The sequence below is a fragment of the Echinops telfairi genome, unplaced genomic scaffold, assembly GCF_000313985.2.
Source record: "Echinops telfairi isolate 266 unplaced genomic scaffold, ASM31398v2 ScPeMD7_655;HRSCAF=1070, whole genome shotgun sequence".
Lineage (NCBI taxonomy): Eukaryota > Metazoa > Chordata > Mammalia > Afrosoricida > Tenrecidae > Echinops > Echinops telfairi.
In genome coordinates this window covers 31,416,110-31,430,606 of record NW_022104553.1, presented here as the reverse complement: position 1 = coordinate 31,430,606, position 14,497 = coordinate 31,416,110, and the positions used below count along the sequence as shown (strand labels likewise).

Genomic DNA, 14,497 nt, shown 5'->3' with positions numbered 1-14,497 from the left:
ACACATCCAAAAACAGAGCACACATCCAAAAACAGAGTACACACCCCAAAACAGAGAACACATCCAAAAACAGAGAACACATCCAAAAACAGAGAACACATCCAAAAACAGAGTACACACCCAAAAACAGAGAACACACCCAAAAACACATCAGGGGATCTTCCTAAAACCAAACCACAGGTTAGCTGGAAGCGTAAAGAATGTCTGCCTTGCGCATTGGGCGCTTTGTGCGTGCCAGGTCGGATGGACAGCAGAGACCCGAAAGCTCGGGCGGGCACCTCAGGGGGCCGTGGAATGCGGTGAAGGGAGGCAGGACCACTCTGCAGGAGAGGCTGGCCGTGGCTGCACAGCTCAGAGCACACCCAACACTCCGAATTGTATTCGTCGAGATGTTGGGCTGGGGGGGCCCTGCTGTGTCTCTCCTCCCCCACAACCACAAATACACATGGTCTTCACAGCCACACAGAAAACACAGACTCCAATGGCACACGGCTTCTTGTCTCAGGTGTTTATTTGAAGAATTTTAGTTAAAAATAACAAGTACAAAAATAAGCATTTGATTGTGTCAGAGTTTGAAACTGCACACATACAAAAATAGTATTTGGTGGAAACCATTTGCTATAAATATATTTATAAATATAAGAACTATATCAGTAAATATAATAAATAACAGCAACAACACAATAATAATGTCGGAACACTGGTCAGTGCACATGTCCAATATCCAAGGACGCAGAGGGCGGGATGGAGGAGCTGAGGGCTCACACACACTGGTCTCCGCTGGCGACACATTTCAGGTCCCGTGTGAGCAGGCGGAAGAGGTTTGATGTGACCGAGACGGCCAGGCAGCTTCGGGACTCCTGTGTGTGTGGAGGGTGGGCGATGAGGCACTGGTCTCCCACCATCAGCCTCCTCCCGACTCAGGACCCTGGCTCCCCCTCCCAGTCCCTCACCTTCTTCTCGGCCTCCTGGAGCCTGTGCAGCCAGCGGTGGAGGCGGCCCCGGGCCTGGGGCCCTGCTGTGGGCTGAGCTGGGGTCTGTGGGGAGGGAAGGGGTGGTGTGAGGCAGGGCCCGGTGGCACAGGGGTGGGTCCCGCAGGGCCAGAGCCCACAGAAGGGGCTTGGGCTCCCTGAGGACTCACACATGCCAGGAGCTCCGAGCGGATGTGGCTCAGGGTGTGAAGGGGCTGGTCCAGGAGAGTCCCCAGGGCTGACTTGTCCACAGTCTCTAGGACCTTCAGCGTCAGGGCCAGCTCAGCCTCCAAGGCCACAGGGCGCTCCCACACCTGAGGAGAGAAGGCAGAAGACAGGTGAGCACTGCACCTGAGAGAGAACAGGTGAGGTGCGCAGGTGAGTGGGGTCAGAGAAAGGAACCAGTGAAGTTGGCAGGTAAGGGGGACAAGTGAAAGGGCACAGACAATGTCCTCAGGTGGGGGACTCTGGGGTTGGGGTGTTGTAGACAGGGAAAGGAGAGGTGAAGGTCCCACTTAAAGTGCAAGGTGGACAGGTCCAGGGGAGAAGGGGGCGGGGGCTGGCTGTCCCAGCTCACCTGCAGGTGTCTCAGGTCCCAGCTGAGGGGGAAGAGAGGGGAGCTGCAGCGCCAGGTCTTCAGCAAGGGGGTCCTTTCCTAGAGAGCAAGGGCAGAGGTGAGCGCTCAGTGGCGGGGATGCAGGTTGGGAGCGCACAGTGGCAGGATTGGAGGATGTCTGACCACAGGAGGGGCAGGGTGGCGCACACAGGGATGCTGGTGGAGACCAGTGCCCTGCAGGACCTGGGCGGCATTCTGCAGCTGGTCTCTGATCGCAGGGAGCGTGGAGGTTAGCCCAGTGGGGAGAGGGGGGACTAACCCCAGGAAGGGAAGGTGCAGCTCAGCCCCCTGAGGGAGGCCACAGAGAGAACCCACAGAGGGAGGGGGATGGTGGCTAGCCCGCAGCAGGAGGGGCGCAGGGGGCTCACCAAGGCATCTTGGGCCTTCTTGAAGGCCTGCAGCTCCCCTGGGGACAGAGACTTGTACTGGGTGAGGTGGCAGCCCCTTGTATTCAGGGGGGCCCTGCTGGGTGGTGGCGTGGGAGCCGCTCCTGTCACGGTCAGCAAGGGGGCCATCAGCATCAGGGCCAGCAGGGAGCCCACAGCCATGTCTGTGTGAGGGAGGAAGGCAGAGGTGAGGGGACTGGGAGACCAGGTGGGGACCGTGGGGGCTCAGGGCGGGTGAGGGGCACGGGTCCTGACAGAGGGGGGTCACCTCGCTTCATTTCTGCTCTGCTGTCCGTCAGGAGGAGCGGGTCCAGTGGCTGCTCTGTGGCTGTCACGGGGCTGGGGCTGTCTGTCTGTCGCTGGGTCAGGTCTGAGGCTCTGACCTGGGCCTCCTGGTCTCTGGCGGTGTCTCTGGATGGCAGCTCCCCGTGGGCCAAGACACCTGCTGTCGGAGCCCCATGGTGCTGCTTTTAACCTGCAGGAGCCGGAGAGCCCACTGATGTAGGAGAAGTGAAAGCAGCCACAGGTTGACACTGTACACGGAATCCCCACCCTGGGGACACCCAGATGGGCGTGGCCCAGGTAAGAGCATGATGTCACAACCGAAAGAGAAATTGACACTGGCTCTGAGCATTCCAGGCCGCCTCCAGGAAGAGGAGGTCTGAGCAGGAAGCCCTCACCTGGGGCAGCTGAAGCTGCCCTGAGGGGGTCCTGCCAGGGCTGGGGCCTGGCTGGGGGAGGAGGGCTCTCCTTCCACAGGCTGCTCCAGAGGGAGAGGCGCTTCTGGGAGAGGCTGGAGCTGCTGAGAGGGAAGGAGGTTGCTGAAGGTGAGGAGAGACCAGAAGCCAGACAGGCGGACACAGCCCAGGCCTGACAGAGGAGACCAGCCGTCCCCCACCTTTCTACTCCTGATGCTGGGGGCAGGAGTGGGGGATGGGGAGGGGACAGGGTGTGTGTGTGTGTCTTAAAATCCTGAGCCAGTCAGCTAAGTCCACACTGAGGAAGCACACCAACCAGTGTTCTCAAATAATTACTAACAATAAAATTCAAGACCCGAGGAGGGAACTGTATCACAGCTTAAGTTCGGAGGCCCCAGTGTGCAGAAAGCTAAGGATGACAGTCAAAGCCCCAAATCCATGTACAGAGTCCCCACATGGGTTAAGTCTCCACTGAAAATTCCCTGTGTCCGTTGACTAAGGGTATGAATAGCCTTGTCCCCTGAGTGCATCAGAATGTGGAGTATTTAGGGTAATATTTAAATCTTACCATGTGTTTTTCCTTTTAACCATTTTCAACTTATCCTATTTTTTATTACATTCTGCTATCTCTTAAGTCTAGGTTCTTCTGTGTTTTATTCTGTGGTAGGTGTTGGTTGTTTTGCTGCTGTTGTTTCTTTTATCTATTTTTTAATTGGATGGTTTTTCTATGAAACTCCGGGTAGGTAAGTCTATAGAGACAGCAACTAGATTATTAGTTTCTAGGGGCTACGAAGGGAGATCGGGGAGAAAGGGAGAGCTAATAATAATGGAGAGAAGAATGAAGAATATGTTCTCAAATTGATTAGGAAGATGAATGCACAACTGTCTTTAATACAGGTGTGACAACATAATCTGTAGTCAATTTGAGACTTACGAGTGAAGGGGTGGGGTTTTGTCTGTCAATCCGGTCGCAGCTTGATGACTTCATTTGGAGGTACTAAAGAGATAAATAGCTCATTGGAGGCGGAACACACACTCACTCCCTGGGAGACATTGCAGCTGCCAAGACACATGGAGCTACCTAGTGCACTGAGCTGGAGGAGCCACATAGGGACCCCTGCCAGCGCCGAGATGCTTCCACTGCCACTGGGTCCACAAGACTTTCCACCCACTGACCTGTGATCTTTCTGCATTCGGCATCATTGCATGGCTGTGTGAATCTAAAGAGGATTTTATGGACTAGTATTGAGCATATGGACTAATATTGGACTTATGGACTTGATTTGGACTGAGCTAGGATGCTTTCTTAATGTACAATTACTCTTTTATATAAAGCTCTTTCTTACACACACACACAAACACACACACACAGACAATCCTGAGCAATAAAAGACTTTGGAATTGAGTCATGATCAAGGACTTCCAGGGGAGCAGGTAGGTTTGGGAAACCTCATTCATTCATTTGTTCATTCAACAAGTGCTTGTTCAGCCCCACTGTAGCAGGCAGTGTCCACAGTGGCAGGGACAGAGCTACCAACACACACAACAAAGGGGTGAGAAGGATACTCTCTGGGGGACCAACAGGAAGCCCAGATGTGGTAGCAGTGTGCCTTCCATCAACTGGCTCCAGCCAAGGAATTTGAGAAAAGGCCTGAGGGAGGGGGGATGGCGTCAGGTGAGGATCAGAGGAGAGAACTTTCCAGACAAAGGGAATCTGAACCCTAACTAACCCACCGCCACCAAGTCCGTTCGGAATCGCCGTGAGCCTGTGGGGCAGGGTAGAGCTGACCCTGCCTGAGGCTGAAGCTGTGTGTCTTCAGAGAAGTGGAAAGACAGTTTTCTCTCCTGGATGTCGGTGGGTTGAAGCCACTGACCTTGTGGTTAGCCGCCCCACAGGGGACCCCGGGCTCCTGCCCAGGGGCTGGCCAGTGCCAAGTGCAGACACACATTGGCTATGGGGCTTCCCCCACAGTGGAGTGCTGACCAAGGGAGACTGCGGTTTGCCTACATTGTCAGTAAGTCCAGGACTGTAGTGGCCCAGAGAGGTTCAGACACCTGCCTAAGGTCTCAGAGCCTATGAGTGGCTGCTGTTGGAGGGACACTCAGGTAGCACACGGTCTCTCTACCTGCCTGTGCCCTGCTGGGAGGGCTCCGGGACCCAGAGGGGATGGGTTCTTGGAGGCAAGACTATGCAGAGATCTCCTGGACACTGGGCTCCTACCCCAGTCCCCTCTTTTCCTCACAAGTCTGATAGCTGACTGTTTCAGCGCCAAGAGCAGCCCAGGCTCAAACCAAACGCTGCTGTATTCCTCAGTTTGGACCCAATGGCGGGGCCCTTAACACAGGGCAGCAGAAAACTCTGCCAACCAAGACCAGACTTGACAAAGACGTGTCGCAGCCCTGCAGGATGGAGCAGAACTGCCCCGCACCCTGAGTTCCCAAGGCTGTGAATCTTCAGGGAAGCCAATTGCCACCTCTTTCTCCCAAGGAGCATCTAGGAGAGCTTTAGCATCCAAGCCTCGTAAGCACCCCAAAAGCCCCCTGCAGGAGACTGTCCACCTCAACAAATGCTGCACATGAACACCGTGCCTCAACGTGCCTCAACGTGCCTCAACACCAGAGCTGTTTTCCTTAGAAAGGAAGTTGGGCTGCGGAGCTGAGAGCAAGCACCCTGGAGACAAAGGCTTGCCCTCACTAGCTCTGTGATTTGGGACCGACACGTGCACACAAGCACCCAACCCCCTGTGCTCAACCGCTAACCCACAAGTTTGAATGAAAAAAGGAATAGACAATTGTGTATGTGCACCCATATGTATCATTGTTCACACCGAATTGCATGAGATGTGCTTTCTGTGTAATTGCTAACATACAAGTCATAGATGTGCGCGTGTGATTACCTAAAGGAGACCTTTTTCTGGGCCCGGAGAGCAACACTTAGGAAACATTGTTTCAGCATTGTTACTCATTGACCGGGAGGTGGAAGCATGCAGTGTATGGCTGAGAACATTCAGGTTCAGAGCCAAGTCGTCTACAGCCAGTGGCACTATGACTGGCTGGGGCAGGATTGAAACTCGGCACACAGATTTCCTAGTCTGGCCTTTTTTTAATTAAATATATAAATAAAATGCTTAGTGGGCCCCAGGGGAAGGGTGAAGGGGTCCCGAGCAGCTCCGTTGTCCGCGTAACAATCCCAACACCCTTTGTTGCCCATCGTGGTCACCCTGCCCACACGCTCGTCACTTCTCCAGTTCCCTGTCCATCTGTCCCCTTATCCGTCCTCCTCTCCTCACCCCCTGAACTTTGTCCTGCGACACCTGCTGTCCTTTTGACCTCTATCATCGATCGGTCTAAGGCATGCTCCACTGATACGCTCCCCAGAAACTGGTTCAGCTTTTGCTGAAAATTGAGACCTGAGGTGAGTTTATTTTTAGACCTGAGGTAGGACCAGGGCCACAGGCTCCTGTGTGTGTGTGTGTGTGTGTGTGTGTGTGTGTGTGTTCCAACAGTCTCTCTGACCAGTAGGCCTGCTCTGGCCTTTATAATGAGCTTGTCGCTCAGCCTTCAATGATCCTGCACCTTAAAATGACCCTGCGGAAAAGCACCAAGGTAGTCACCCAGCACCCAAGGTCTTAGCCTCAAGGAACAAGGGATTCACACAGACCAGGCGGGCAGCAGCCTGGGACTGCAGAGACAGTGACCTTTTCACTTCCGATTGGCACTGGGAAGGAGGTCGCCAGAGGCAGAGGGAGGCTACACAGTCTTAGAATCTCAGACCAGGGTATTGAAGGTTGAACTAGGCCCTGCGGTGGGGTGGAGGGCCCATCAGAAAACACGCTCCAAAGCCCGCTAGTGCCCATCGGGAGGCCAGGAGCCAGGCTGAGCCCGCTGTGTGCCCAGCCAGGACCCGCTCTCTGGGAGAGTCGCAGCATGCCTTCCTGGAAATCGCAGAGCACGTGGTGGAGTTCATGACTGTGCTGCGAGGACCCAGATCGCCTGGGGCTTCCCTCGCCCATTGGCTGCCAGTGAGGAAACTGAGGCTGGACTCCAACGGCTTCCACCCGCAGGCATGCTAGAGCGGTCAGACGCAAGGCCCCGAGTAGGCCACGAGCCTCAGGTCCCGGGACAGCAGGCGCAGCAAATTGAAGATGATGGTGGCTTCGCGGCACTGTGGCGAGTCCTGGAAGCCGGGCGAGACAGAGGTCGGGCCTGAGTCTGGAGTGAGACACCTTCCTGACAAAGCCCCCAGCGGTCAGCCCGGGCCGTCAGCACGGTCCTCCCTGCAGTCTGACCACTCACGTCTCGGCGTGCTTTGTGGCGCCTCCGCGGTGGCCGGAGGGACTTCCTCGACCAGCCGGGCCGGACCAGCTCCAGCTAGAGGTGGGACAGGGTCAGTCAGGCACCCAAGAGCCCACCCCCCAGGGCTGCTTTCGAACCCTCAGCTCCACTCCATGGGAGGGGAGGAGGGCACGGAGTCGGTGGCATCGGGTTTTCAGCCAAGCGGGGCGGATCCGCACACCCAGCGCGTGCCACCGACAGGGGCCTGAGCCGCGGTGCCACTCACACAGGCTGTCACCTCGCGCCCCGCGGCCGCCAGCAGCTGCAGGATCTGGCCGGTCCCCGGGAGCGGCTTGGGGCGTCGCTGGCCGCTCAGCACGGACTGGGCGTCCGCGAGGTCACGTGCCACCTGGCGGAGCCCCTTGCAGGACTGCGGGGACAGGGTTGCACTTAGAGAGGGGACCGGGGTTGGGGGCTGCGACCCCCCCACCCCCTGCAGGCACCCAGAGCTCACCGCGGGCCTGGGAGGCGCCCTCCGGAGGCGGAAAGAGCAATTGCGGGGCCTCCAGCTCAGCGCCTCTTCCTCCTGCGGGATGCGCGGCGCTCAGGTGGGGCTGCACCTGACCCCTCTGCCGCCCGCGGGCCCGAGACCAGCAGCCCTGGGCCCCACCTGTAGGTCCCCGGGCTCCTGGTTCGGTGGAGTCTTCCCAAGGAGGAAGCGGGGCTTTTGGGGCCTTGGAGCAAAGGCTGTGTGTGTGTGTGTGTGTGTGTGTGTGTGTGTGTGTGTGTGTGTGTGTGTGTGTGTGTGTGTGTGTGTGTGCGCGCGCGCGCGCGCGCGCGCGCGGGTGTTCGCTCTCATGTCAGTAGTGACCTGCTCAGAATTCTGGACTCGGAGATGGGACATGCCCCTACTGGCTGCTGGGGCTGCCAGGGTCCTTTGGGACCAGGTCCTGGGGCGCGGAGGGAACCCCAGCCTCACTTACATAGCGGTCCCTCAGCTCCTTGACTGCGGCCAGCGCCGTGGGGGCCAGCGAGCGATAATGTGACAGATGGCAACGTCGGGGCTCCCCCACGCCGGGCTTGGCCACTACGCCCACCGTCACCAAGAACCACAGCCCCAGGGGCACAGTGGCTGCGACGCATGAACCCATGTCGGCTCCTGCAGGAGGTGAGAGCCCCGTCAGGAGAAGGGAGAACCGGCTTCTTCTGGTTAGACTCCAGCAGGACTAATTCGGAGAGTGCTGGTGCAGAGGGACACACAGGGTGACACTCGGACCTGCCCTACCCTGCGCATCAGCCCTTGACTCCTCACCTGCAAGACTCCCGGATGCCTCCCTCAGCCTGCCAGTTAAGCCCTCTACAGCCCAATGGATGGTGTCCGGAGCGGTGTCCTCCGTGGGCAGCCGGGCCTGGACCCTCCATGACGGCTTTTATGGGTCTAGCGGGGTGGCATTGGGGTTTCCCCTTCCCTGGTCACCTTTCCCAACGTCACTGCTGGCCAGCAGCTGCATGGGATCCCTGCCAGAGGCAGGACTTGGCCGCCTCTGGGCCTGTGCCAGGGATGGCTCTGTCCCAGGCTCTGTGGTGAGCCAGATGCCTGTCTGTCTTGGAATCTGTTTGTCTCTCTCCTTTTTGTTGCTCTGTCCCCTGCACTCTAAGAACAAATCTGCCCGTTCACTTTCTAAGCTCATCGTTTCTGCCAGGGCCTGGCCATGGTACCCATGCAAAGATCCACGCTTTTCTCTTATTCCTTCACCAGGGGCTCCGTCAGGTCATCCAACTGCTGCCCCTGCCCCTGCCTCTGAGCCAGTCTGCCTGTGGCCCGGATGGTCCTCTCCTCAGGGAAGCCGGAAGTCTCCAAAGCAGCTCCTCTCCGACGAGCTGTCTAACGGTCATGTTTTAACTGCTGTATCTCTTCTCTTTGTCCCTTTACTGTTTATAACGACATTGTTAGTTGACTGTTGGAAATGGAAAATGCAGGCACGCTTTTCTCGGCCACTGAGCATAACCACAGTGAATGTACATTGCGCACGAGCCGCCGGCCAGGGCCCATCGTCAACTCTCTGGGTGTATTTTCTGCCTGATTTTCCCAGCAACCCTGTGAGGTAGGCCCCTGCTAGGGGCTGCTCCCAGACCAGGGATGCCCAGAGAGCGCAGGAGCTCCGGCCTGCAGCTGTGCAGTGATCTGGTCACCTGCGTTGTCCACGATGCGCTGCCACCCCCCACCTATGTTGACTGCTCTGACTGATGCTAATGGTGGTTAACCAGTCACTTAGTGACACAGAGGGTTATGGTTCAAACCACAAGGTCAGCAGTTTGAAACCACCAGGCGTTTCTCAGGAGAAAGATGCGGCTTTCTGCTCCCTTAGAGAGAGCTGCACGCTCAGATACCCATCGGCAGCTCCTCCCTGCCCCACAGGGGTGCTACGAGTCGGTGTCGACTCACCAGCAGTGATTTTGGTTTGGATTTTGCCAACCGGAAGGTTAGAGGTGCCTCGGCAAAAAGTCCTGGTGCTAATTCCAAGAACTCAATGATGGAAGTCCCAGTGGAGCACAGCCCTTACTCTGACACCTGCGGGGTCACCATGAGTCAGGTGGGCTCCCGGGCAGTGGTCTGACCCTTGTCCAGGGGAGCAGAAGCATGCCCTGGGCAAGTTGGGCCACACTAACCCCCCCAAGAGCATTTCAAATGAATAGCCTCAAAGCCATGATGACCGGTAAGTAGTGATGGTTCTCAAGGACCCCTAGTGAAGGACCCATGAAGCACTCAACGGCTCTAGTAGCTTGTTGGTCCAAACACACCCAGTGGCTCCGAGGGAGAAAGGCCTGGTGATTCGCTTCAGTCAACGTTACGGCCAAGAAAAGCCTGGGGGGGCATTCTGCTTGGTGGCATGGAGTCACCAGTCCACTCAGCAGCACTGCAACAACACTGACTGCCTCACCGGATGAATGGACAGCGTGCGCTGGATGACCAGCTTGGTGCGCTGTGGGTCAACCATGGCGGTTCCAACTCTCCGTTGCTCCTGGGGAGAAAGATAAGGCTGTGGCTGTCTGCTTCTATAAAGATCCACAGTTCAGAAACCCTAGCCAGGGTCGGTAAGAGTTACAATCAACACAATGAGAGTGGGTTTTGCGTGACTAACCTTAAGGTCGGTAGTTCGAACCCACCCAGGAGCACCTTGGAAGAGAGACCTGGAACTCTGCTTCCATAAGGATTCTGAAAAACCCAAACCAGACCGGGGCCACTGAGCCCATTTGGATGCAGTGACCCTAGAGGACAGGGTAGAACAGTCCCTGTGGATTTCTGAGACTGTTACTCTTTACCAGAGTAGAGAGCTCCAGCTTTTACCCAAGGAGCAGCTGGTGGTTTCGAACTGCTGACCTTGACGTTAGCAGCCCAACATGTCACCACGACACCACCAGGGCTCCATAAAGATCACAGCCAAGAACATCCCATGCTTACGTGGAAGCACGTGCGGTCGCCGTGAGTTGGACCCCACCCAGCCGCGATGCGTTTGGATGTCTCCTTCACCTCCGGCATTATCGCTGGTGGTGGTTGGTGGAGTTGGGCTACTCACCAAAAGGTCAGTGGTTCAAGTTATCGAGCTCTGCATTTTGATTTCTAGTCTCCTAAGGGCAAGAGAGTAAATTTCTGTTTGCTAAAGTCATCTCGTGATGTTTCTGTTATGACAGGACTAGCTAAGCGAGAAATCTTTAGTTTTATGACTCATTGACTCCTCTCTTCTTCAAGCCAGCTTGAGTCGGGTTTGGGGTTATTTGTAACCAACAGCGACCTAACTGATACCCACCACGGCCTGGAAATAACACCACATGTCTTCAAAGACTGAGAAACCAGAAGTGAAATTGGGAATCACAGAAGTGTGGGTGCTGCAATCGTAGAAAACTCCCAGATACAAATGATTAGCACCCAAGGAATCATCTCTTAGCCTCACAGCCCAGGTTATTGAGTTTGAGAGGAACGCAAAGTAGATAGGTGGTTTTTGTTGTTAAGTGCCGTTGCATTATACAACAGAATAAAACATTTCCCAGTCTTGCACTGTCCTCACACTTGTTCCTGTGTTTGAGCCTGTGTGAGTCTGGGTAAACCAGGGAAACAGATCCACAGAAACTCATATGTCTAGAGAGAGCTTTATATAAAGGGGAAGTGTACATCAAGAAAGCATCCTAACCCAGTGCTGTTAGCCCATATGTCTGACACCAATCTACAGAGTCCTCCTCAATCTCACAAAATACAGTAAACCCTCGTTTATCGCGGTTAATCGGTTCTAGACCCTACTGTGATAAATGAAATTCCGCGAAGTCCTTATTTGTAAATCAAATATTTTCGTAGTTAGAGCATAGAGGACATGAAAAAACACCCTTTAGTCACCATTACACTCGTATTACCCAATTTATTAAACGAAAAAGGGAAAATACAGTAAAACATTTTGGACGTTACAATTATCATTTATTATTTATTATATTAGTTATGGCATCAAGTGTGTACAGTATGAGCCAATCAGTGGCAGTAATGACAGAGCATGCGCTGTTATGCAAAAACCGCGATAGAGTGAAGCCACGGAAGTCGAAATGCGAAGTGGCGAGGGTTCACTGTACACGCAACGATGCCGACTGCAGGAGGAAAGCCGAATCAGTGTGTAAGCATCTTAGCGCTGACAGGGGTCTCCACGCGGCTTCTCCAGCACCCAGGGCTGCATCAGGGTAGGTCCGTGTGGCTTCTCCTCAGGGATATCTTGCAGGAAGTGAGCCTTGCCAGCTGAAGCAGAGAACTGACTAAGGCAGCACACCCCAGTCCGACCATCAGAAAGCTAGAGACCCGAGAACTAGAAAGGCAAGGCTCACTGAGCCATTTATCCCTCCGCCCTTCAATGAACCCCACATGTGCTTATTGGGCAGGTTGGCACCATAAGCCTTAACTATCTCAGAGGCCCTTGTTGCAACCACTGTGTCGATCCATCTCATTTAGGGCCTTCCTCTTCCCAACTGCCCCTCGACTTTACAAAGCAGGATACCCTTTTCCATGGACTAGTCGCTCGGCTGCTATGTCCGACGTGGGTAAGAAGTGAGGCCATCCTCGCCTGTCAGGAGCATAGTGGTTTGTCTGTCTGGCAGGCCGTGGTCCTTTCCATGATCTTCTTCAGCACCATGGTCCAGGTGCAGCGAATGCAGGCACACCCTGGATTCACGTGGAGTGGAAGCGGCCGTCACGACATCCTGCGATGTACGGTGCCGGGAAGACCTGCTGCCAAAGCCCTTTGCACAGTGTTAAAGAACCAAGGTGCTCCTGACCCTCGCCATGACCTTGTCGTGGCCTCAGATGCACTTGAAAGCCGGACGATGAACAAGGTCGGCCAGAGAAGGAGCGATGACCCTGAATCAGGGTGTTTGTGAAGAGTAGTGAAAGCACCGTGGGCTTGTGTGGGGGTGGGGAGGCTTCAAGGGGAATGCATCTTTATCTTCACTAACCTCTAACTGAAATGTCACACTTCTTTCCATCATGATGGTAACAAGCCGCAGCAGTGCTAACAGAAACCACGATGAAGCCACACACACACACACACATACACAGTCACAGATGTTTTCTGCACGTGGCAGATGCACAGATCTTGAAATACAATTTATGCTTCTCCCCCCAAACCTATTGCTGTTGAGTTGGTCCTGACCCATTGCTACCCTCCATAGGGTTTCCAAGGCTGTACATCCCTACAGGAGGAGACAGCCTCATCGTTCTCCTAAGGAGCAGCTGGTGGATTTGAACCACTAACCTTGCATGTAGTAGCCCAACACTTACCCAACAGCACCACCAGGACTCCCTACGCTATGCTCCTTACTACTCCAAAGGAGCCCTCGTGGCATCATCAGTTAGGCTTTGGGCCTGCTAACTGCAAGGTCACTGGTCACTGGTTCAAACACCCACCCACCCCTACCCCCCCACCAGCTGCTCTGCTGGGGACAGATGCGGTTTTCTACTCCCATACAGAGTTCATCTCAGAAACCCACAGGGGCAAGTCTACTCTGTCCTACAGGGTTTCGGTGAGATAGAAAGGACAGAGTGGCAGCGAGGGAGGGCGGGTGGTGCGAGCTTTCTGCCTCTCTGGTTTTCCCTGCTGAAGAGAAACTGCTCAACGGACATGTCTAATCGGCCAGAGCCTCCGCTCACCCCTGAGCTCAGGATGGCCACTAGTTACGAGCAAGCCCCAGCTGCTGCTAAGGCACATTCAGCTGCACCCTCCTTCTCTGAAGTCAAAGCAGTCACACACACACACACACACACACACACACACACACACACACGCCTGCTCTGTAAGCTAAAGACTTAGTCACTTTGCAAATAAAATCCCTTGGGGTGGGGGAGGGTGGGGAACTGAAAACCCAAACCCTGATAAAAGTCATTGTTCACATAAAATAAAATGTGGAAGCATCCTAGCCTTCCGTTGGTAATTGCATTCTGGGCACCCTAGGGAAATCCTGGGCAGCACAGGCGGAGGAGGAGGCGGCATCAAGATAGGCACGGCCGAGAGACGGCTCATCGCCGTGCTGACCCGCGTGGGACAGGAGAGTTCTTCGTGGCGGGCCTGCCCTGTGCCTTGAAGCAGGTCCGCTGCTCCTATGGCTCCTACTCCTCAGATGTCAGGAGCAATCTCTCCTCCCCTCGCTGCCACAGCCCTGGCTCATTGTCAACATCTTCTGGGAGTCAAATCTGTTCCCCCATGGAAATTACAGACCCCTTGATTGCGCTCAAGGATCCAGAGGCAGTTGTGCAAACGGAACAAGGGGATGCCGCATGGTTTAAACTCGGGAAAGGTGTGTGTCAGGGTTGCATCTTCTCACCATACTCGTTCAATTGTATGCTGAGCAATCAGAGAAGCTGAACTCTATGAAGAAGAAGGTGGCATCCGGCGCGGGGGAAGCTTACTCACCACCCGCGATATGCGGATGACACGACCTTGCTGGTTGAAAGCGAGGAGGACTTGCTACACTTGCTGAAGAAGATCAAAGATCACAGCCTTCAGCGGGGATCACGGCTGAGTGTAAAGAAAACCCAAACCCTCCTGACTAGACCGACAGGTAACAAGATGATCCATTGGGGAAAGGTTGAAGTTGTCCAGAATTTTGTCTGGTTTGGAGCCGCAATCGATGCTCATTGAAGCAGCAGTCAAGAGATCACAAGATGGATTACGTAAGGTAAGGCTGCTGCACAAACCTCTTTAGTTTATTGAAAAGCAAAGATCTTGTTACTTTAGGACTAAGGTGTGCCTGACCCAAGCCATGGCATTTTAAGTTGCCTCTTATTAAATTGCATATGCATGTGGAAGTTGGACATTTAATGGACAGTTAATGCATTTGATTTGTGATGCTGGCGAAGACTATTGAAAGTACCCAGGACTGCTAAAAGGACAAACCTATTTATCTCGAAAGAAGCCTAGTCCGAGTAGTGCTCCTTAGAGGCAAAGATGGCGAGACGCTATCAGGCGAGACCAGTCCCTGGAGAAAGACATTACGTTTGGTAAAGTGGAGGGGCAGCAAAAA

General features: G+C 54.6%; 2 protein-coding genes across 2 annotated transcripts; both read right to left on the bottom strand.

Annotated features, from left to right (window-relative positions):
- Positions 1-761: 761 nt before the first annotated feature.
- Positions 762-2,108, bottom strand: LOC101664359 (interferon lambda-3). The gene is made up of 5 exons (XM_004710310.2): positions 1,956-2,108; positions 1,549-1,626; positions 1,142-1,285; positions 954-1,037; positions 762-860 (listed from the first exon to the last, which is right to left on the bottom strand). Exons 1-5 carry the CDS (start codon positions 2,106-2,108, stop codon positions 762-764), a joined length of 558 nt encoding a protein of 185 aa, XP_004710367.2.
- Positions 2,109-6,749: 4,641 nt separating this feature from the next.
- Positions 6,750-9,945, bottom strand: LOC101641858 (interferon lambda-4-like). The gene is made up of 7 exons (XM_004710487.1): positions 9,889-9,945; positions 8,259-8,355; positions 7,930-8,105; positions 7,461-7,532; positions 7,233-7,376; positions 6,968-7,042; positions 6,750-6,848 (listed from the first exon to the last, which is right to left on the bottom strand). The coding sequence occupies exons 1-7, from the start codon at positions 9,943-9,945 to the stop codon at positions 6,750-6,752; spliced, it is 720 nt and encodes a 239-aa protein (XP_004710544.1).
- Between the last annotated feature and the right edge of the window lie 4,552 nt (positions 9,946-14,497).